Below are 22,500 nucleotides of genomic sequence, written 5' to 3' on the forward strand. Positions count from 1 at the left end.
ATGGAAGAAAAACTCGTCTGGGATCCTTCGGACTGGTCGTTGAGGGCAGGTTGTCGCTTTCAAGAGGTGCTCGCAAGGACAGGTTTGACTGTATTATACTGACAGCACTAGGGCCAACACAGTGGTCAGACGAGAGCACGGAGATGCAGAAATCGAGGGTCAGTGAAGTGTTGCATCGTAACCGGTCCATCTGCATTCCGTTACCCACGATTCTGCATCTGCCTGTGAGACGCACACACACACATTATCACCTTCTAATCAACTCCCCTGTGTACGTTGTCGGAGCCAAACACCTTTAAAAGTCGCTCCAGCTGAGAGTGTCTTGTTTTGCACCTTGGTGGATTTGTGAAAGCACAGGCGCCAGAAACACAGTGCCGAACGTAGCTTAATTTTCAACTAAACTGGAAAATGTTTAGTTTGAGTGTGATGTTTTGGACGAATTAATGTCTAAATGGAAACTAGTGGCAATTTGTGAGGATATCTTTTGTAATAATCTCACTCTGCATATGAAGCAGTCAAGAAGTTGATGTCTGTCTGTCAGTCTGCCTGTCTGCCTGTCTGTCTGTCTGTCTGTCTGTCTGTCTATCTGTCTGCCTCTCTCTCTCTCTCTACGTACCTACCCCCCCCCTTTCTCTCTCTTTCTTTCTCTCCCTCTCTCTCTCTTCCTCTCTTCTCTCTCTCTCTCTTCTGTCTCGGTCTCTGTCTGTCTGTCTGTCTGTCTGTCTGTCTGTCTGTCTGTCTGTCTGTCTGTCTGTCTGTCTCTCTCTCTCTCTCTCTCTCTCTCTCTCTCTCTCTCTCTCTCTCCCTCTCTCTCTCAGTCCCTCTCTCTTAAGTGGAGGGATGTTCTTACTGCCCCATATGTACAAGTCCGACCAGACCTGACTCGATGGTGAGCCGAAACATGATCATGTTCACACGGGAAGAACTGTGCCTTTAAACGTTCAATAAACTAACTTTTCTTGTTTTAATTCATTTTCAACACCTTTTGTTCTTCAGTGTGCTCTATGATGCCGTGCACGAGATCATCAGTGGTAGGAGAGGTTTAATTAAGAGAGGCACGGTGTTGAAAAAATTGAATCTGCTGTCGGCGTGTCTGGCCGGCGCACGTGGTGGGGAAATACAACGTAAAATGTAAGCCCTATTTCACAAACCCCAGTAAAGAAGTAAACAGATTGCAACAAAAAAAAAAGAAAAACGTTAAATGCATAAGTATGATCAATGTCGAGACACATCACTTCATTAAAACAAAAAAAAACAATTACATTTATGATAATGACAATAAGACACACCACTTCGAGTAAAAAAAAAATAAAATAAAAATTAAACACGAAAGCACACACACACACGAATTGGACTCATTAAAAAGACTGCACATCCAGAAAGAACTGTTAAAACCATAAAAGAGAGGTCAAACACATGCAATGTTTATATTTTAACATTACATTTACTGTTCTCTGTTCTCGTTCACTCTTGTCTCCAGACAAAATAATTTCAGCTTTTGTAAATTGCACGTGGCAAGGGAAATAACTGCAATTCAAACGACCCACAATGAGCCTATTGTTGTTACGTCCCATTTACCCTTGGCTATGGCACAAGATTCTTGTCGTGTTTATGTTATCTGTCTTTGTTTGATGAGAAGTCACAATTCACATGCACAAAACGTTATTTTCTTTTGTAAGTCGTCGTAGGCCCTTTACAAGGTTGTAAAAAAAGAAGGCTTCTTTTCAGATTTTTGATGTAAAATGTATGTTTGTATCACTTTTGGTAGAAAGTCTTTTTGTCAAGGGAGTTCACCCTCATAAAAACCAGTCATAATGGCTTCGGAATCACACGTGTGAATGTGTTATTTTTCGTTTGTAGGTATAAAGAAGGTAATTGTTTGCAAAAGAGTTTTGTTTGATTTGTTGTTTTGCTTCTAATTACGCACGTGATGCAAAATCCAGAAGGAATTTGGGTATAAGATTTAGATTTTGTGTTTATAACCAGAAATAATGAAGTTTCGTTTTGAGAACAGCCGGAGCGAAAAAGAACTGCGACTGCCATGCAGTTACCTTGAAGCTTGCAATTTCTGTTTGTGATTGTGTGAGAGTAGATCTTCAAAATCTTCATCGGTAATCTTGAACTTTAGATGACCTTCTTCATCTTCTATTACAGTTGAAGCCTTTCCAGCTGGTTTATATGTGATCAAGTTTTGTTTCTTCAGTTCCACACAGTTACTGTATTAGTGTATACCACACCAGCACGCACACGTCTGAAGCAGTTTTACAGCACAATGGGGAAAGCAAAGCGAACTCGCCAGAAGCTACACAGCCCTGCAGTCAAGACTAAAGGCAAGACTGGAGAAAATGCAGAAGAAATGGATGTAGCAACAGATAATGCAGACAAAGTTTCTGTAAAGGTTTGTTTCAAATTCAATTCTTTCCTTGTTCATTTTTGCTGTTTCTTGTTGTTTATTGTCGGCCATCTGTTTTGTATTGTTTCAAACACTTTTATATTTTCCGTTTGTGTATTTGTGGGTTGGTTTTTGCAGGCATGTACGCCAAAGTCAGATTTAATATCATTAGTCTGAAGAGAACTTGCAATTTCTTAGGATTAGGAACACATTGATCTTTTAGTTTACCAGCTGTACTGTAGCCCTAAGTTTTGTTTTTCCCTCATTCATTTACTGTTTGTAGAGTACTTGTAACTGACTGATTAAGATTTTTTTTCTGAAACTGGCAAACTTGCAGAAGTATAAAGTGTGATGCACAGTCAAAGATGGAGCTGTTTACTTTAATAGGTAAAAGAAACCAAAAAACTTTCTTAATGTTTAACCAAGATGTTTTATGCCAGCATATTTTTATGTCACATGGCACAGTTACAAATTCCACGCTCTAAGTATTCAGGAGTGCCCTACATTGTTTCAGCGCGCAAGGTCAGTAGCAGGTTCAAAGGCTACAACAAATCCATTCCTGGGGATGAAAATCACCACAGATTTACTCAAGCAGAACTTACCGGACTTTGACACTCGCAGTGTGGTCACCAGCAAGACGTTTAAGGGAATGAACCTGAAGAAGAAGGACAAGCTGCGACTCCGACATGAACTATGGATGGAAAGTGAGTTATCTTTTGTGCAAATCTGGGTGTAAACGCACAAATCTTCCTGTGTATTGTAAACAATCGATTCACCATATTAGATCTGTCCGGGGTTCAAAAACTGTCCTGCATTGAGCACGATTAAACTTTGCAAAGACTTTACCAAGTCTTTTTACCAGAAATTCATTGCCAAAGCTTTGTGCAGCCAGCTTCGTGAAGTGGACTTTGCCCAATTGGTTTGAGGCTTCACATGGGATAAGACTATTCCGCCACTTGGACACATACCAAAAAACAACTGTCTGTCTACTTTCAGTGACGAGTTTGATTTTTTGTACAGATTAATTTCTCTGATTGACACTAGTGGTCAATTATGAAATCAATTCACAAAAGAATTCCCACCCTTCACAGAAGTAGCACCCCCCCCGCGGGTTTGGGGAAAGAATTTACCCGATGCTCCCCAGCATGTCGTAAGACTCAGACATGGGATTCTTCCGTAAAATTACGGAATTCCGTAAATTTTTAGGCTCCAGGGATCATTCTTGAGATTCGTGCAAATCCGCTGAGAAAATGTTGGGGTATATGTAGGTAAAGACCCAAGTTTTTCGGCCGGTCCGCTGATCGCGACGCTCCATTCCATACTATTCTTGAACGGTTGGTTCCTAAAACGGTCAGACTGTTGCTGGTCGATCCGTATGGGAACGCGCTCTGTGTCTTTGTCTCCTACAGTCACCGTTTCAACGTAGCTATCGGGGATTCAGTATAAGCTAAAGCATACCGTATGAGAATGATTCGGCGCCATTTTTACATCGCTTCGAGCCACTTGCCAAAATGATGAGGAAGCTAAAGCGAGACGAAACCGTTCTATCCCGGGAAATTGACCAGCAGAAGTACAAGAAAAATCTCTGGAGATTCGACTGGCTCGATGAAGTTGTATCATTGAGCTGGAAATACGAGAAAGGCCAGAAGACACAAGACGTGAAACTGAAAGTTGGCGATGCTTTTGCTAAAATCAACTTGCCGGGAAAAGCTTAGTGCACTTTGTGCAACGATGTTAATGTTATCAACTACGGTTCCAATGGAAAGACTGCCCTCAAAAGCCACTTGAAAAGCAACAAGCACCTGACTATCCTGAAAACCCAGTCGTGTAATCAGTCACTGGGGTCGTTTGGCACCGACAAGGTGAGAACATTGAAACCACACCGTCACACGCCACCACCCATCCCCGCCTCTCTCTCTCTCTCTCTCTTTCTCCTCCTTATTTTGAGTCTTAGCGTAAAATTAATTTGAGAAACATGGGAAGGAAGAGAAAGGGAGGGGGGGGGGCTATGATTAAACTGAAATATGCATTTCAGGGCCATTTTTGTGTGTCTAAAATACTAAAAACCTTCAGCTTCTGGGGGCTTCGCCCCCAGACGCCGACCAGGGGCGTTGCCCCTGGACCCTACTGGGGGCCTTCTGCGGCCCCCAGACCCCCAATTTTTTTTTCCTTAATTATCACTTTTTCTAAATCCCATGTCGTAAGACTACAAAGAGGCGACTAACGGATTCTGTTTCTCCTTTTACCCTTGTTAAGTGTTTCTTGTATAGAATATAGTCAATGTTTGTAAAGATTTTAGTCAAGCAGTATGTAAGAAATGTTAAGTCCTTTGTACTGGAAACTTGCATTCTCCCAGTGAGGTAATATATTGTACTACGTTGCAAGCCCCTGGAGCAAATTTTTGATTAGTGCTTTTGTGAACAAGAAACAATTGACAAGTGGCTCTATCCCATTTCCCCCCTTTCCCCGTCGCGATATAACCTTCGTGGTTGAAAACGACGTTAAACACCAAATAAAGAAATAACAGAAGTAGCAGCTAGGGCAGTTGATTTTGTGTATGTGTTGACATGGAATGATAGGATTATTCCATGTAAAACAAAAAGCATGGACAGATCCAGGGTGTTGATCTGAAGTGTTTACATACGTGGGATGCATAACGTGTGCCTTTCGGGGTTACTTGTATGCTAACTTCAACTTGTCTTTGTTATGGAAGAAAATTCTCAACTTCCACAAACATCAGAAAATGTCACCAAGTGTTTGCAGAACTTCCTTTGGCTTCGTATCACTCTCTCCTCATATCTAATGAAACATTGTGCCCTTATTTATGAAATCAGGTTTTGGGAGAAAAAGTAACGATTAGTTCTCCCTCATTGTAACTTCATTTTTCTTATAGGCAAGGGAATTACCTCTGACAATCTTGGCTTTTTTTGTGTTTCCAGAGGTTGATGCGCTGCAGACAGCCAAGAAAAATAGAAAGGCAAAGAAGAAGCGAGAACAGACAGCAGTGGTTGGAGATCTGTCTGGGATGGCGGACGCTTTGCCCACTCTGGAGCTGCTGATGAAACAATCGTCTGATGCTGCTCTGGAAAGGTAACTATAATGCAGGGATGCCAGTCCCCATCAAAGAAAAAACGGGAACTCCTGTTTTTGAATACTTTCTGGATTTAAAAAAATAGTCATGTTGAAAAGAGTAACAGTGTTGTTGCCAGCCTAAGAAGACAATAGGTCATTTGGACCTCCCTAAAAAAGATCAAACAACTCTGGAGTAAAGATGTGTAGATTTGTTTGCATTTTCTTGCATGAAAGACACGGGCCCTGTCCCTTGACCCTGCCAAAAACCTGGTGACCCCCTGCATCCCCAGCTTTTTGTTTTCTGATTTTTATTTTTTCAGAGTTTTTATCCCTTTTACTTTTAGTGTGCTACTGCTATGCTTTAGAATATCCTAACCCGTAAACACACTAACATGTAAACACACTAACATTCCAGCTAATCAGTTACAGGTAAGCTTCACAAAATGTTGTTGAAAGATGTTTTTGTCGCCACTGTCTGTCACATACCACAAGAAAAATTATGTATTTTGCTTATCATTTTTTTGGTGTGTTTTCAGAGAAAAGAAAGAAAGGAAGCCTAAAGGTCTTGCAAAAGAAAAGCAGCGCAAAGAACAGATGTAAGTTCAGTGCACAATGCTTCTGTTTTTTTCTCACATATATTTGTCACATTTTGATTGCTTTTAGTCCATACAGGTCCAGTTCAAAATGTTTCGCTGCAGTGGCACACACTTGCTTGAGTTCTGAGAAAAGAAGATGTTCAACAAAGGGGAGGGGTGGGATATCCTTTGTAGGGTCAGTTCTGCGTTTGTACAACTTGAAAGTGATATACTACAGCGGAACCCCCCTTTTAAGACCTCCTCCTTCTTAAGATCTTGCTTTTTTAGATTTTCTATGCATAACCTCTGTAAATTTACCCCCATTTTAAGACTCGCCCCAAGTTTATAAGGCCTGAATTGTTCAGATTTTTGTAGGTCTTTAAAGGGGGTTCCACTGTACATATCTTCAGAATTCTTGTGGTTTCATTTTCATATAATATAGCTATTCTGATGGACACGTGGGGGAATTCGGGGGCTGTGATTGGATGGTCTCTTCCGATCATCAAAGCATAATGCTACGGAAGTCAGCCATTTTTGCCAATATCCAAAAGCATATTGGCAAAAATGGCCGACTTTCTTATCTCGTAACTCCACACTAAATACCCCACTTCCCCTCTGAAGTATTGATGTACAACCCATGGCACTAACATTCATGTAGTCGTTTATAACTGAGGTTGAACAATTCGTTTCATGACGAGACAAGTATAAATGCCATTCACCCAAACTGAAAACTTCGCTGTCGTCTGCTCGCGTTGTACGGATTAGCTGTTCTCTTCTCCTCCCCTTGTTGCATCCTAGTTCTTCAGTTGTTTCTAGTTTTCTGTTGATGTTGTGTTTTGGTCTTCTTCATAAGTAGTGTTGTTCAAAATTAAAAAAACTCAAACTTCTTTTTGTAGTATACGAATGAACTAATAGAAAGCTGTTTAACAGCTGTGTTGTCAAATCGAGTTTTTTTCCAAAGTCAGTGTGGCGCCTGCGCAAAACTAATGCGCATAAGAAACGGCGCCTGCTATCAAACCCTGAGATCAACGCATCGACGCCAAAACTGTCATTTTGTAAGTTTGGAACAACAAATCAAGGTCAGAACAGCTATATAATCGCTATTGTATTTTCAGCGTAGCAATAGGGTCCGATATTTAGACTCGAACAAGTATAATGCGACTCGTCGGCATTATACTTGTCTCGTCTAAATATCGGACCCTATTGCTATGCTGAAAACACAATAGCTAATAACCACTATGTGTAACAGCCTGCTGCATTCACAGATCTTGCTTACCAAAATAGAATTTAAAACAAAACAAAACACTCTTTTCTGATCAGCAGAGACATTGATAAGCTATCAAAGTGCCAGTGATGTAAAAAAAATTTGAAAAAGAAACAAATGCATCATATAGTGCGAACACTGCATAACATGTACATTGAAGCTCTTTTTTCACTGTGATGACATGGTCGCTTGCCTCTACTGATCAAAGGCAATGTGTTTACCACAGCTTTTTGAAGTAAGATGAAAGCTTTTTGAGGAGGATAGTCTCTCGTTCATTTTAATGCTTGTTATTCTCTCAAGTGCCAGGAAAATGTTTCTGAATAACTCTCACTAACTCTATTACATAATTATCTCATATGCATTTAGAGTGCTTACTTCCCTTTGGTTATCAGCTTTTTAAAGTGTCACAACTCTTCAACAGCTCATCCAACCCCATCCACAGTTATTTCCCAACATCTATTCTGTTGCGGGATTTTACTCACACTAGTGTATGCATCGTTGTGTGTTTGAACAGGATAAGTGATATCGCAGTCTTCCAACAAGTGCTGAACATCCCTGAATTCAAGGCGAACCCTGCCGCTACCATGCTGGAACATCTGCGTAACAAGATCAAACAGGGCCAGCAAATGGATACGTGACTGGAGTGAGAGAGAGAGAGAAATAGAGAGAAGATGGAGTGAGAGAGAGAAATAGAGAGAAGATGAAGTGATAAGGAGAAGATGGAGTGAGAGAGAGAAAAAGAGAGAAGATGGGATTGATAGAGAGAAGATGGAGTGAGAGAGAGAAAAAGAGAGAAGATGTAGTGAGAGAGAGAAATAGAGAGAAGATGGAGTGATACAGAGAAGATGGAGTGAGAGAGAGAAAAAGAGAGAAGATAGAGTGAGAGAGAGAAAAAGAGAGAAGATGGAGTGATAGAGAAAAGATGAAGTGATAAGGAGAAGATGGAGTGAGAGAGAGAAAAAGAGAGAAGATGGAGTGAGAGAGAGAAAAAGAGAGAAGATGTAGTGAGAGAAAGAAAAAGAGAGAAGATGGAGTGATACAGAGAAGATGGAGTGAGAGAGAGAGAAAAAGAGAGAAGATGGAGTGATAGAGAGAAGATGGAGTGATAGAGAGAAGAAGGGGTGAGAGAGAGAAGATGGAATGAGAGAGAGAGAAAAAGAGAGAAGATGGAGTGATAGAGAGAAGATGAAGTGAGAGAGAGAGTGAGAGAGGACGAGTGGGGATGCAAGTGGTTGTGCTTCACAAAATCAAACAGGGCACGCAAATGGATAGGTGACTGGAGTGATGGCCATATGAGAGAGAGATGGCATTGTGTCGGTGTGTGTGTGGGTATTAGAGAGATTGAGAGGCAGAAATGTATGTGTTAGCGCTTTGAGTTGTTTTTGTCTGTAACCATTTATCCAAGCTCAGCGCGTGGCTGGGTGGGTGTGTGTGTTATGAAGAGAAAGGGAAGAGGGCTGTTTTTATTAAAAACACAGTGCTGTTGTGACTAGAAGAGCTGAATATATCCTTGATTTTTCCTTCAAGAACGATGATTTGAGTGTATTTCTGTGTGTGAGCATATGTGTGTGTGTGTGTTGTTTCGCTCCATGAGACTTCCATTAGGTGCCAACGGTCATGATGACCTCAAAGTTAAACTAGACCATGTGAGGGTATAGTACATGTAACCGATTTGAAGAGGAAAAAAGTGGTCATTTCTCCTTGGCCAGGAGTATATGACCTTAGTGTAAGCTCAGATACCTAGCTACATACACTGATACAGTGGAACCCCCCCCCCCCTCTTCTAAGACCCCCTCTCTCTCATCTTCATCATCATCATCGTCATCTTTATCATCACGTGCTGAAGTTTTCTGACTTTTTAACTTTTTAATTTTTCAATTTTATCATTGTGTGTCGGTGCGTCCCAAGGACAGATTGTAAGAAAAGGCGTAGCCTTAAATCTTAATCCTTGTTAAATAAAGTTCAATTCAATTCACTCACACACACACACGCACAATTTAATTCTTACTCCCTTTTAATACCTTGGTTTTTCAGATTTTCTGTTCATAACGTCTGTAAATTCACCTCCCTTTTAATACTTCCTTAGTTTTAGGTTTTTTTTCTTTTGATGTGTGGCTGTCTTAAAAGGGGGTTCCACTGTAATAAGAGCTTATCATCAGCTTAGATGCACAGTCAGCTATCAGAAAAAGATGCACATTTCCACCACATTGCATCTATGAGCTCTGCATATACACACAATCATGGCATACATGGACAAACCACCTAACAAAAATAAAGGACAACGAAAAGCAAAAGTAACACTGTCCTTTGTTTTTGTCTGTTTCCTGATGAAGCTTTAATAAGCGAAAATTCGTATTGAATTGTGCTGTTATTGTATCGGTGAGCACAGAATTCTTTTGTTTTTCAACTACATGTACATGTAATATCAAAGGGAAATGACTAATTATCGCTTTCTTATCCCCCCCTCTGCTTCTTTCTCTCTGTAAAGGTGTAGGGCTAGTTATTTTTCGGTAACTTACCCAACAACCAAAATCACTTACCCAACAACGGGCCTGAATCCTCGATAGCTCACAGGTTGATGAGTTAGACTTTGAGGGAACTACTTTAGCGATTGAAAAGTTCCGAACGCTCCAATGTACGAAATATACATCTCCAGACCAAACAATACAAACATACTGCATTTAAACTGGCAACTATACAGGCTTGAAAACATTAATCTCCATATAAAATCTATGAGTTTGGTTGTTTTCTAAATCCAAATCTAACGATCAGTGCAGAGAAACTCGCTTTAGATCTCTTATGAGTGCACGCAAACTCCCAAGGCAAGTAACTCTCGTACGACAAGAGTAGTTCCCCTTCCAAATTTTCTGAACTGAGTTGCTTCGAGGACAAGAAACTGCAATCCGACGGTTAGTTTTCGACCATATTTCATTTTATGAACAGATCACACGCAACCAAATGCACACATCGCATCAATTTAAAGAACATACAGCGGTTTCATACACTATTTTGCCCCAGAAAACGGAACTTCATACAGTTTTTAACGTTGGAACACGGGTGCAAAAGTCCGTCTGCTTGTCCCATTCGAAGAAAGAACATTTCCCAAGCGACACCAAAACATGACCAGAACACACACTATCTGCCTTTACCGGTACAGCAGAATAACAACATAACTGTGTACTTGATTTTAGTCCCAAACAGGGAAACTGACAAGAAGTGTTAACAGAATTGATTGGACAAAGTGATATCTGTAGGCCTAGGCCCATACTAGTGATTACTGTACGTGATATGAATGCTGTTTTTATATGTTATACTCTTACTTTCTGCCTATGTCTTAATCCCAAGCGCAAGACAAATTCTTCTATGTGAAAATTGAAGCCAATAAAATTTGAGTTGAGTTGAGAGTTGATTGATTTTCCCTGAACTATACAACCGCGCATTATTCAATCGCCAGCGCAGGTAGACTGGTTGAGTGATTTGGATTCGATCAAACTTTCGCACAAAAACTCCTCTTTTCTTTGAATAACTGAAGAAAGGAGGAATAAAGAGGTTACATACCTCGTCTCAGTGATTATTAAAAATAATGGTCTCAGTTCGCGGTCATGAAAAAGCTCGCTGAAGCTCGCATTTTTCATGATCCGCTAACTTCGACCATTATTTTTGATAATCACTGAGACTCGGCATGTAACCTCTACGTCACTACTATATGCTGTCATAGAGTAAGAGTGTGACTGGCTGGGGTCAAATGCGACGATGCACCAACTTGCACCTGCCACCCGTAATGTGGCAACCTGCGCTGAATAGAGGACGCCAAGGTTTTGTCACAATGTCCGGCGCCGTATCGTCTGGCATCAAAAATTGACAATCTCCTCAGTGTGATCACTAATGCTCACTGGAACACAGAATGATTGTCAACATGATTATAAGGCTGGTATGGAGTCTACTGTCTGCTTGTCAAAGTGATACCATCATACGACATTTTTAGTTTCTGTCAGTAACTTCAAGGAGTGAAAAGGCCAGAAATAAAAAATAAAAAAGTAGAGGCTTCTCCTGCTTTTCTAAGATAACGACTGAATATAGGGGACATATCGGACATTTTCTCAAAAACACTAGACTGAAGAAATTACCAAGATTCTACTGTGGATATGTAAACAAGTCAACAATTTAATTATCACACATGAAAAACACTGATAGACGAACAAAACAGAATGCATAACACATGCAGGTGCTTTACTGTTTTAGTGTATAAAAAAAAAGAAGTTTAAAACAACTCTGTACCCACGTTTGAAACTAAATATCAAGCATCTTTCTTTCTTTATTGGTGTTTAACGTCGTTTTCAACCACGAAGGTTATATCGCGACGGGGAAAGGGGGGAGATGGGATAGAGCCACTTGTCAATTGTTTCTTGTTCACAAAAGCACTAATCAAAAATTTGTTCCAGGGGCTTGCAACGTAGTACAGCTGCTTGGCTAAAATCTTTACAAAAATGGACTATATTCTACACAAGAAACATTTACAAGGGTAAAAAGAGAAACAGAATCCGTTAGTCGCCTCTTACGACATGCTGGTGAGCATCGGGTAAATTCTTCCCCCTAACCCACGGGGGGGTAATATCAAGCATGAAACACAAACAAACATACGATTAAACGTGTGAAAATGATGACAAATTTCTAAAACTTTGTTATACATCCAAGCAAAGAGCTTCCCTCTACAAATCTATCCCGTCTGCATCTGTCAATCGATCTGCTTGACCCCAAATATTTTTTTTTCCGATTTTTTGTTTTTGTTACCCTAGCACAGCGTGGCAAAACTCTGTCATACAGGGATGCTGGCCGGTGTGACGCCGTCATCTTGGCCCTGCCGTCATATTACCCCCTCGATTTATACTCGAGACTGAAATGTTGTTTCCTGGTAAAATTAATTAGTGAAATTATTTTAGGACGAAAAGCATGTCAGTTTCCTGCATGTGAAGAAAATTGATGGTGACATTTAATAGATTTCACCTAAAAAATCGATTTCTTCGAAAACGTGTACTGAGTGGTTACGTCCTTTGAATGGGAAGGAAAACATTTTAGGATGAATCAAATTTCTAAGTTAGATAAAAAAAATTGGTTGGACATATTTGGCCCCATGAATGTAAGATACCCAAGGTCGCTCATCAGTACTATCGAAGGGTGTTCTTTTGTTCAGTGTGGAGTTTATACAAGATCAACGAGGCCGAGAATCGTAATATGACGGCGGGGCCAAGATGACGGCGTCACACCGGCCTGGCCATTTACGTCGGCTGGAGGTGGTCGTTAACTGCCAGTTCCACCGTGGAACCCCTCTCCTCACCCCTCTCCTCCCCCTCACTATTCAAGCGCCGGATTCCTATGCCACCTTTTAAGACCCTGTTTTCTAAGATTGTCGGTTCATGATCTCTTTAAATCTGGCAAAGATTTCCACAATACATGTCTTCGGTGGAAAGAACGATGATCTACACAATTCTGTTTTGTGACGTGGACTTTTGCGTGATAATGGGGGCCTCTTGTGATTTTTTTTTTCGGATACGAGGGGCGGACGTTCAGCAGCTAAATAAACCGGACACATTTGTACAAAAAAATTAACCTGCGGCGTTTGCGTCTTTCACAGAATAAGGGCATAACACCCGCATTCCCCATACATTATTGGGTGACTTGTTCCTCGAGGAGTGTTCCAATTATGTGTAATATTGTCTCTAACTGAAGACCTTCAATTCCTCTGACGAACCAGCAGTACAATTATTTCACACGACGTCGGCAAAACCAATTATAGTGATACTGTACCTGCGGACGGGGGGCACACTTGGGACCAACCAAATGTGTGTCTTTATCTCAGGTATCTCTCACGACAGGTATGTTTTGGTGAAGATGAGCGGAGACAAAGTCAAAGGGACAACAGAAGGTGCGTGTGTGTGTGTGTGTGTGTGTGTGTGTGTGTGTGTGTGTGTGTGCGTGTTTGTTCGTCTGCAGCCATTGTTGTTTTTGTATAGATATGTATTTAGACATGTTCCCCTACTAGTCACGCAAGGGTAACGCCGACTAGTGGTTTACTGGTTTTAAATATGTGTGGTCTGCAGATTGATTGGTTTTATGAGTGTGTGTTAACTGTTGGATCAGTATTTTCCTTTGTGTGTACGTACTATACCTTGCTTTTTACCCTTAGTCTTAGATATTTTTGTTTACCTATGGCTTTCGCGTCGGTGTGTTTTTTGCTCGTACTCATAAACTAGTTTGCTATGTTTTTGTTGTTATCAAGGTTTTGTTCATTCGTCCTTTTACCCCTTTTATGAATGATGCAGAAATTGTTGTTTTACCTTGTCTATAAGGCTTTTATTAGCTAATGACAATAAAGTGTCAAAGCGTCAAAGCGTCAAACGTCTCTCTCTTTCTCTCTCTCTCTCACACACATATTCTGTATATCTCTCTCTGTCCGTCTGTCTCCCCCTCTCTCTTTCTCTCTCGCTCTCTCTGTCTCTCCCTCTCTTTACCTCTCTCACTGTCTCTCTCTGTCTCCCTCTCTGTCACTCTCTGTCTCAGTCTCTCTCTCTCTTTTTTTCTCTCTCTCTCTCTCCCCCCTCCCCCACCTTCTTATCTCCGTTCAATGAAGTGTGTGGGTGTATTTGCTTGTTTGCGTGTGCGTATGTGAGTGATTCTCTCTGTGTGTGTGTGTGTGTGTGTGTGTGTGTGTGTGTGTGTGTGTCTTTACGCGCGCGTGTGTGCGGAAGGGCGAGAGGGGGAAAGAAAGAGGGGGGGGGCGGGAGAGAGGGAGAGGGGGGCGAGAGAGAGAGATAGAGAGAGCGAGAAAGAGAGAGAGAAAGGGATGGACAGACAGACAGACGGACAGAGAGAGAAAGATAGAGACCGAGACACGGAGAGAGAGAGAGAGAGAGAGAGAGAGAGAGAGAGAGAGAGAGAGAGAGAGAGAGAGAGAGCGCGCGCAAGCTATCCTAAATCTTCACCTTTACACGGTGTGTCAACTGATTCCGTTCATCCACCGGATGTTTCCGTTCATCCACAGGATGTTTCCGTTCATACGGCCTCATTTCCGTCACTTGCTTGGGGAAAAACGTTGTGGTAAGTCGTGTGGGCAGCGCGCTTGTGTGATATTGAAAGAATAAGGTAGGGAAATGGTTGGGCTATATGTACGATAAGTACCAAGGTGGTAGTAATCTTAATAATAACACACGCGGGCCGAACGTGGCAAAATTGCCTGATTTTTTTTCAACATTTTCTTGTTTTTCTCGCTCTGTTAACGAATCTGACCCCTGATTTGCACATGATCACCAAAACCATTGCCTGTGACGACATTTCGCTTGAACAGAAGTTTATAGAAACCCATGGCTTTTGTACAACCACTTGTCTTTTGAAAACATGCAGATTCCGTTCATACACCATGTTTCCGTTCGTACAAAAGTGCATGTTTCCGTTCGTACGAAAAGCGTTTCCTTTCATACACATTCGTTAGATCAGAGTGAAACAGGCCCCCACTACAAGTTCTGTGTATTCCAATCGTCTTCAAATAGCACAAAGTACGAATGCGTGTGATATTGGACCTATGTGAACCATAAGATGAATTGAATTTGCATAAAACAGTTTCGTGTCCGTTCGTACTGACTTTGACGGGAAAATGTGTCCGTTCGTACCACTTTCATCAAATTGTTTCCGTTCGTACGCTTTTCAGTAATGTGTTCGGTGATGGAGCTTTCTGGGTGTTTTAATAAGAACGAAGTCAGTCCTTTTTCACATTTAGTCAAGTGTTGACTAATGTTTGAACATAAATTGGGACTGGGAAGGAGGGTCGTGGTGTAGGGCCTATGTGTGTGTGTGTGTGTGTGTAGAGCGATTCAGAGAAAACTACAGGTCCAATCTTCATGAAACTTTACATGAGGGGTTTTGGGTATGATATCCCCAGCATTTTTTTTACGTTTTTCTTTTTATAAATGTCTTTGATGACGTCATATCCGACTTTTTGTAAAAAGTTGAGGCCGCATTGTCACACCCTCATTTTTTTTTCAAATTGATTTTTTTTTAACTTTAACCAAGGAACCTTCGACAATTCGATTGCATTTCAGCTTCAAAGCTTAACAAGTCGCGTAAGGCGAAATTACTACATTTGGTCAAGCTGTGGAACTCACAGAATGAAACTGAACGTAGTCCGCCGCTAGTGCAAAAGGCAGTGAAAGAGACGAGCCTGTTTGGCGCGGTAGCGGTTGTGCTGTGCATCATAGCACGCTTTACTGTACCTCTCTTCGTTTTAACTTTCTGAACGTGTTTTTAATCCAAACATATCATATCTATATGTTTTTGGAATCAGGAACCGACAAGGAATAAGATGAAATAGTTTTTAAAACGATTTCGGAAATTTAATTTTAATCATAATTTTTATATTTTTAATTTTCAGAGCTTGTTTTTAATCCGAATATAACATCAGAACATGATGAAGAATAAAATAAAAGTAATTTTGGATCGTTTTATAAAAAAATAATTTTAATTACAATTTTCAGATTTTTAATGACCAAAGTCATTAATTAATTTGTAAGCCTCCATGCTTGGGTTATTGCATGCAGAATTCATTGATCGGTACTGCCGCACTAACAGTAGCTGCAGCCATAGATGTGTATTGATGTGTATTAGTTTTTTCACCACACTCCCAGCAACATACCTGATCACATCCTTCTCCTCCTCACACACTGGCACCGGTTGGTCATTCGCTTTGTCTTCCTGTTTGCACCCATAGGTTGCTTCGACCAGCCTTTCAAACATCCTGAGGCAAATGGAAGCTGATGCATGAGTCAACTTGGTGACCTCTGTAATGCTTGCATGGCTTGCGCAGTACAATGCAAAATACTTTGAGTAAGCCTTTTCCTTGGCCGCGTTCCGGAACTTCCCTCGTGGACCAAGGCATGACTCAAACACCTGAAGTTTGTCCCGAAGAACAGCACCTGTCAAACAGACCACAAAGTCTTACACTTGAACACATACAATAGAACCCCCTTTTTATTACCTCAAACAATCTGAGAAAGCGGGTCTTTAAAAAGGAGGCAGTCTTAAAATGAAGGCAAATTTACAGAAGTTATGCACAGACAAACTGACAAAATAAGGTCTTAAAACTAGAATAAAAGGGAGGGATTATCAAATTGGGAGGGGGGGTGGTGGTCCACTGTATATATACAATAATAGATTCTTATTAGTCCATATCTTTGGATAATTCCCTGCCTCGTATAACTTTAAAAGAAAGGCAAACACACAAACCATTGTATCCAAAAAGATACTTGTCAATTGCACATTGACAAGTCTGGAATGTGTACGCGAATGATCAACAATAAAAAATCATGCGTAATGAGAATTATCCAAAAATATATATGATGCACTGGTGTCAAATGTTTTATGGTATTTTATGTTATCACAGAATCTAAGTCTTGAAAAATACACATGTTCACACAAAAATATGGCAAATACCACATGAGATTGAAATATACACAAATCTGCAGTAACTTGACTGAGAAATCACAAGCGGGTGTAGTTGTAGGCATCACAATCACAAGACAAACAAATTCTGCCTTTATGTTTAATAATTTTTAACAATAAATGTTGCAAATGTAACGAATAAATTCTCACCTTTTGTGAAATAGTACTTTGAGCTTGACACACTTCTGACTGTATTGGGTTTTCATCAACAACAAAAGTGGTGCTTGCTTCCTGAAACAAAATTATTCAATGATGAGAAGAACTGAATGCGGCAGTGTTCAAAGTGATATTCAAACTTGCATGTAACTATCAGTACCTATACTGTAAAACGAGAAGGCTTTTGCCATGCTCGTCAATCAGTATGTGTCATTCAGTGTTTTGTGCTGTGACAATGAAATGCAATCAATGATGAATGAATGTATCTGCAACTGCAAGTTCTTGTAGTCTAGAAATAAATACAACAATACTTTCAATTGAAACCACAAACTAGTCAAATAAATTGTGTAAATAGTTGGACAAAGAGATGCTTATTAACCCAGGGAAATAACAGGATTTCTTAGCAAAACTTTCCCAACCCAATTACCTGATTCAGTCCGGCTTTTCTGCTTTTAACACTTACTTTCAGTTTCACTAGAATATATCACAACTACAAGAACAATGGAACAGGAATGAGATGGTTGTTTTTTGTGTAAACTACATCAGGATTTAACTAGTTTGGAAGCTCTGCTTACATACAAAATACAGACAGTGACCGTCAACCGTGGTGACTGATCAGTGCACTGAGACGGACGATTCGATTCGATCGCTTCACAACGCCTTTCCAACCCTGTGCTCCCATACAGTTTTGGTAGATACATGCTTGTTCAAGTATGTTATTAGTATTACCAATATGAATGTTATTTTCCTTTCGATGGTCAGTTTTACTCACCTCTGCAACGGCAATCACCTCTGCGAATGCTGTGTCCATGCTGTTGTAAGAGGAACTGTAGGAGTTGGGTTGGAATAGTTATAATCATTCGTAATTAAACTGGGGTCTTTGATAAAACGGGGAGGAATGTAAGAGAAACCGTGACTATCAAAAGGGTTGTGAATACCAAGACAGCAGACGTAAATTAGATAGGGAAGGAATGATGCAATGGAAATAACGTGCAGATTCTCGACTAAGGAAAGTTGGCAGTTAATTAGAGAAACCTCAACAGAAAGACGTGAAGTCGCCCCGCAAGGGATCCTCGTATCAAGTAAGTTACCTTGGTAGAACATGGTCGCCAGTACTTTCTTTCTTTCTTTCTTTCTTTGGTGTTTAACGTCGTTTTCAACCATTCAAGGTTATAATATCGCGACGGGGAAAGGGGGGAGATGGGATAGAGCCACTTGTCAATTGTTTCTTGTTCACAAAAGCACTAATCAAAAAATTGCTCCAGTCGCCAGTACTTAGCTTGCCGTTCCAGTAGATAATGGCCGCTGGGAACGGACGGCCATACTAGTCAAGGACTTGCTATGGGGCAATCCCGTATAACCCGTGTAAACTTTACATTGGAATGTAAGAGAAACCGTGACTATCAGAAGGGTTGTGAATACCAAGACAGCAGACGTAAATAATATAGGGAAGGAATGACGCAATGGAAATGACGTGCAGATTCTCGACTAAGGAAAGTTGGCAGTTAATCAGAGAAACCTCAACAGAAAGACGTGAAGTCGCCCCCCAAGGGATCCTCGTATCAAGTAAGTTACCTTGGTAGAAAATGGTCGCCAGTACTTAGCTTGCCGTTCCAGTAGATAATGGCCGCAAGGAACGGACGGCCATACTAGTCAAGGACTTGCTATGGGGCAATCCCGTATTACCCGTGAAAAATTTACATTGGCGACGAGGACTGGGTGGCCGAGTGGTAACGCACTTGCGCTCGGAAGCGAGACTGGTTGCGAGTTCGACCCTGGGTCACATTTAGGAACCTACGCTAACATGATGGCGCGAGCTTCCATTCAAATTTAGCTTAGGCAACGAAGGTTCGATGACGTCATCCAATAGTCACATCCACAGAAGGAAATGTACAAAGGCTGAACGTAGCCCATTTTAGCTCGACTTATTAGACAGATAGGCTTGAGGAGAATGATAATAACAAAGTTATTACCAGAATGCAGACCTCAATGATCGTAAGAACGCACAATTTATTGTTTTCTGATGGTTATAACCGGAAGTATCTTTCGATAATGGGGCAGACAACTCCCGTAAACCCTTCGAGGCTTACTTCCCTTCTATTGTCGTTAGTTTCACTGGCTGACGAACAGCTGTTACTTACGTTCACATGCAGCTATCGAGCGGACGTCAGCCTGCCGTCACTTAGCCAAAATGAAATGTTTCTCCGCTAAATTCAAGTGGCATAGTTATTTAGATGGAGACAAACAACTGAAGCAGATTTGTCTGAAGAGCGGCATATGGCATGGCCGAAGAGCAAAATGGTAAGTCTCCGCTGCCATTAACGACAACAAAGAAGGGAAGTAAAGTCACCTGTCAATTGTTTCTTGTTCACAAAAACATTAATCACAATTTTACTCCAAAAGCTTATACCAAAAAACAATCGTTTTACCTATGCAAATTTAAGAATCAGCTCTTCCGCCAGACCATTCCAATAAAGACAAAACACAGTCTCGAAACCTTAGTGGATCCCCGATAGTACAGGGGTACCCGAGTTCACAAGTTCAAACGGATGTACACAAGTGCATGTGCACCGTAACTGTCGTCGGTCACAAGCTCACATCAGTTTGCAAATTCTTCTTTCGGTTTTGACCGTTTCGTCCGCGTACGTTTCGTCTTTTTTTGTGCGGCAGCGAGCTGGATTTCGCTCAAGATATTTTTGTTGTTGAGATTTTGTTTCCAGCACTGAATCTTCAGGATTCAGATCTCGTTCGCATTGTGTTATTAACCTTGCCTGTTTGCTGTAGATTTACTTTGAAACGAGGTATGCTTTGATCGCATTCTGTTATTGACCTTGCCTGTTTGCTGTAGATTTACTTTGAAACGAGGCATGCTTTGATCGCATTCTGTTATTAACCTTGCCTGTTTGCTGTAGATTTACTTTGAAACGAGGTATGCTTTGATCTTAGATCTGTCTGGATCTATTTTTGTTTTCTCTTTCGTTTGGTAGCAGTCGTTCGTTCTACGGAGGCCACGTAGCCGTCTGTGAGGCAGAACATTGACAACTTCGGCGTTTTTCAGAAATAAATGTTCATTTTCTACAATTCGATTAGGGTTTCTTTGTTTCCCGTTGCACTGTTCTATTTGCATGTGATTTTTTCGGATAAAATCCGGTGAAATTTACGCATGCGTCGTACCACATGCGGTCATCACTAGATCCTCTCGTAGATCGCTTAGCGCTGATCGTAGAGACTATAAGTATAATGTTCAGTTTGCTTTTGCAAGGTGCGATCTTTGTTATCGGATTTATTATTCTTTGCTCTTGAGGAATCTTCGCTAGATTCTGTGCTTTCTGTTTCAGACATTTTTTGGTCCAAATCGTGAAGTCTTGTAAACTGCCGAGTTCGTTCGATTTTCAATATAGCGTTTGTACTGTTGGTGTAGTCTTGGTCAACCCAGGATCATAAGCATTGCGGAACTCCAGTCTCGTAGTCTTGGTTTGGGTGACGTCGACTGTGTTAGTTTTCGTAAGCTTGTGACGTAAATTCATGAAGGAGTATCACTTCATTTCCATTTTACTCAGTTCCATATAATTACATATGTAAATATTGTGCAGCAAAGGGAAGCTACCCACGGGAAAATAATCATCGAATATCCTGTTTTTAACCAATGAGCGCTGGTATGCATATTCGGTGCGGATGCATGATTTGAAACGAAGTGGATAAGGGGGGGGGGGGGGGCCTATATATTAGCGGCTCGCAAACGAAGATTCGTCCAAATGATGGTTAAAAACAACCTGCAAGGGACGGAAGCTGAAAATTAAAGGTACATACAGTTTAAACAATCATTCAACTGTATTTATTTGACCTTACCCAGACTGTAGGAAGAGGCAAACCGTCTTGAACAATATTTTTCCCCAGGAAGCGACTCCAAGAACACAGAAGACTCGAAGGTCAATCAATCAATCAATATGAGGCTTATATCGCGCGTATTCCGTGGGTACAGTTCTAAGCGCAGGGATTTATTTTTTTTATTTTTATTTTTATTTTATGCAATTTATATCGCGCACATATTCAAGGCGCAGAGATTTATGTATGCCGTGTGAGATGGAATTTTTTTTACACAATACATCACGCATTCACATCGGCCAGCAGATCGCAGCCATTTCGGCGCATATCCTACTTTTCACGGCCTATTATTCCAAGTCACACGGGTATTTTGGTGGACATTTTTATCTATGCCTATACAATTTTGCCAGGAAAGACCCTTTTGTCAATCGTGGGATTTTTAACGTGCACACCCCAATGTAGTGTACACGAAGGGACCTCGGTTTTTCGTCTCATCCGAAAGACTAGCACTTGAACCCACCACCTAGGTTAGGAAAGGGGGGAGAAAATTGCTAACGCCCTGACCCAGGGTCGAACTCGCAACCTCTCGCTTCCGAGCGCAAGTGCGTTACCACTCGGCCACCCAGTCCTTGTAGTCTTTCTGTGATAGTAGTAGTCCAGTGGACGATACCTTCAGGCACCACACGCCACATTAAAAGCACGGTGCTTTGGACTGAAAATGAAATAACCTCACTGTAAGCTCACTGCACTTTGTAAGGAAAAACAAGGGAGACGTTTGTGAACTGTTCGTCATTTTTCCCCCAACTAAGTATTTTTTTCTACTTGATTTTTATTTATTCATTTATTTTTATTTATTTGTTTTTCAGAAGAAGTGCATGAGGCTTAAGAATGAAACTGTGGCAGTTGATTCTGACCGGCGTGGTGGTTCTACCGACTCTGTTCTACTCCATCTTTGATATTTACTTCACCTCGCCCCTCGTCCACGGCATGACGCCCTACTCTGCAAGGTCAACCTCTTCTTTTTTTCTCCAACAGAATACATTACAAAGGACAACATGTGTATGTTCTTCTAGTGATGTACTTCAAATATACATTGTTATACATTGTTTAAAAGGCTGTGTTGAAAATGCCTGGGTTTGAAGTGCTCTAGTTCTTGTGCTGATGGTTGTGTGAGGTGGATGTTCACTTCCAAAACATCAAATTACAGATACCAATACAGTGGACGCCGCTTAATAAAACCGCGGTTAATAGAGCCAGCCGCTTATAAAAGCCGATTTCAGACGGTCCGGATTTTTCACTATATCTTATGTATTAGAAAAAGCCGGTTAATAAAACCAACCCGCCGCTTATTAAAGCCAGTTTTCTCAGAGAAATCACGTAGTTTGTGACTAAAACTCACATTATTTTGTTCTGATGTGGAAGACGACCAACAAACAAACACTCATAAAATCGTTCTTCTCTGCCGAGTAATGATTCGTGACGGTGACAGTGAAATTATTGATGTACCGAAGTGATCAAAGTACACGTACATGTACATAATTAAAACAAAAGTTCCACATCCTTCGTGAAGTTTTGTTTTGATTCAAACAAGTGTAAATGACGAAAGAAAGTGAATGAGTAACATAAACAAAAGAGAAGATTTTTTTTTTTCGAAAATGACGTATTCCTGGACCGCCGGTTAATAAATCCGCCGCTTATTAAAGCCATTTTTCGTCGGTCCAGAAGTG

At 40.9% G+C, this 22,500-nt stretch overlaps 2 protein-coding genes across 2 annotated transcripts in view; both read left to right on the top strand.

Moving 5' to 3' along the window:
- The first annotated feature begins 1,792 nt into the window (after nucleotides 1–1,792).
- On the top strand, nucleotides 1,793–8,856 carry LOC138960150 (ribosome biogenesis protein SLX9 homolog). Its single transcript, XM_070331909.1, has 6 exons — nucleotides 1,793–1,871; nucleotides 2,204–2,398; nucleotides 2,907–3,096; nucleotides 5,332–5,482; nucleotides 6,001–6,060; nucleotides 7,818–8,856. Exons 1-6 carry the CDS (start codon nucleotides 1,839–1,841, stop codon nucleotides 7,939–7,941), a joined length of 753 nt encoding a protein of 250 aa, XP_070188010.1. The 5' UTR covers nucleotides 1,793–1,838; the 3' UTR covers nucleotides 7,942–8,856.
- A 12,805-nt stretch (nucleotides 8,857–21,661) lies between these two features.
- The window catches only part of LOC138954803 (GPI ethanolamine phosphate transferase 1-like), a 41,715-nt gene continuing 40,876 nt past the window's right edge, over nucleotides 21,662–22,500 (top strand). Inside the window, exon 1 of the mRNA XM_070326572.1 lies at nucleotides 21,662–21,780. Coding sequence (XP_070182673.1) covers nucleotides 21,662–21,780 — 119 coding nt within the window. The remainder of the gene's footprint in view (nucleotides 21,781–22,500) is intronic.

The sequence above is a fragment of the Littorina saxatilis genome, linkage group LG2 (assembly GCF_037325665.1).
Source record: "Littorina saxatilis isolate snail1 linkage group LG2, US_GU_Lsax_2.0, whole genome shotgun sequence".
In the NCBI taxonomy this organism is placed as follows: domain Eukaryota; kingdom Metazoa; phylum Mollusca; class Gastropoda; order Littorinimorpha; family Littorinidae; genus Littorina; species Littorina saxatilis.

Excerpts from the sequence above, each read along its gene's own strand:
- LOC138960150 (XM_070331909.1), top strand. The coding sequence starts at position 1,839 with ATGTGTTATTTTTCGTTTGTAGGTATAAAGAAG. Across the intron at positions 3,097-5,331 it reads ACATGAACTATGGATGGAAA|AGGTTGATGCGCTGCAGACA; the intron begins GTGAGTTATCTT and ends TTGTGTTTCCAG. Across the intron at positions 5,483-6,000 it reads TCTGATGCTGCTCTGGAAAG|AGAAAAGAAAGAAAGGAAGC; the intron begins GTAACTATAATG and ends GTGTGTTTTCAG.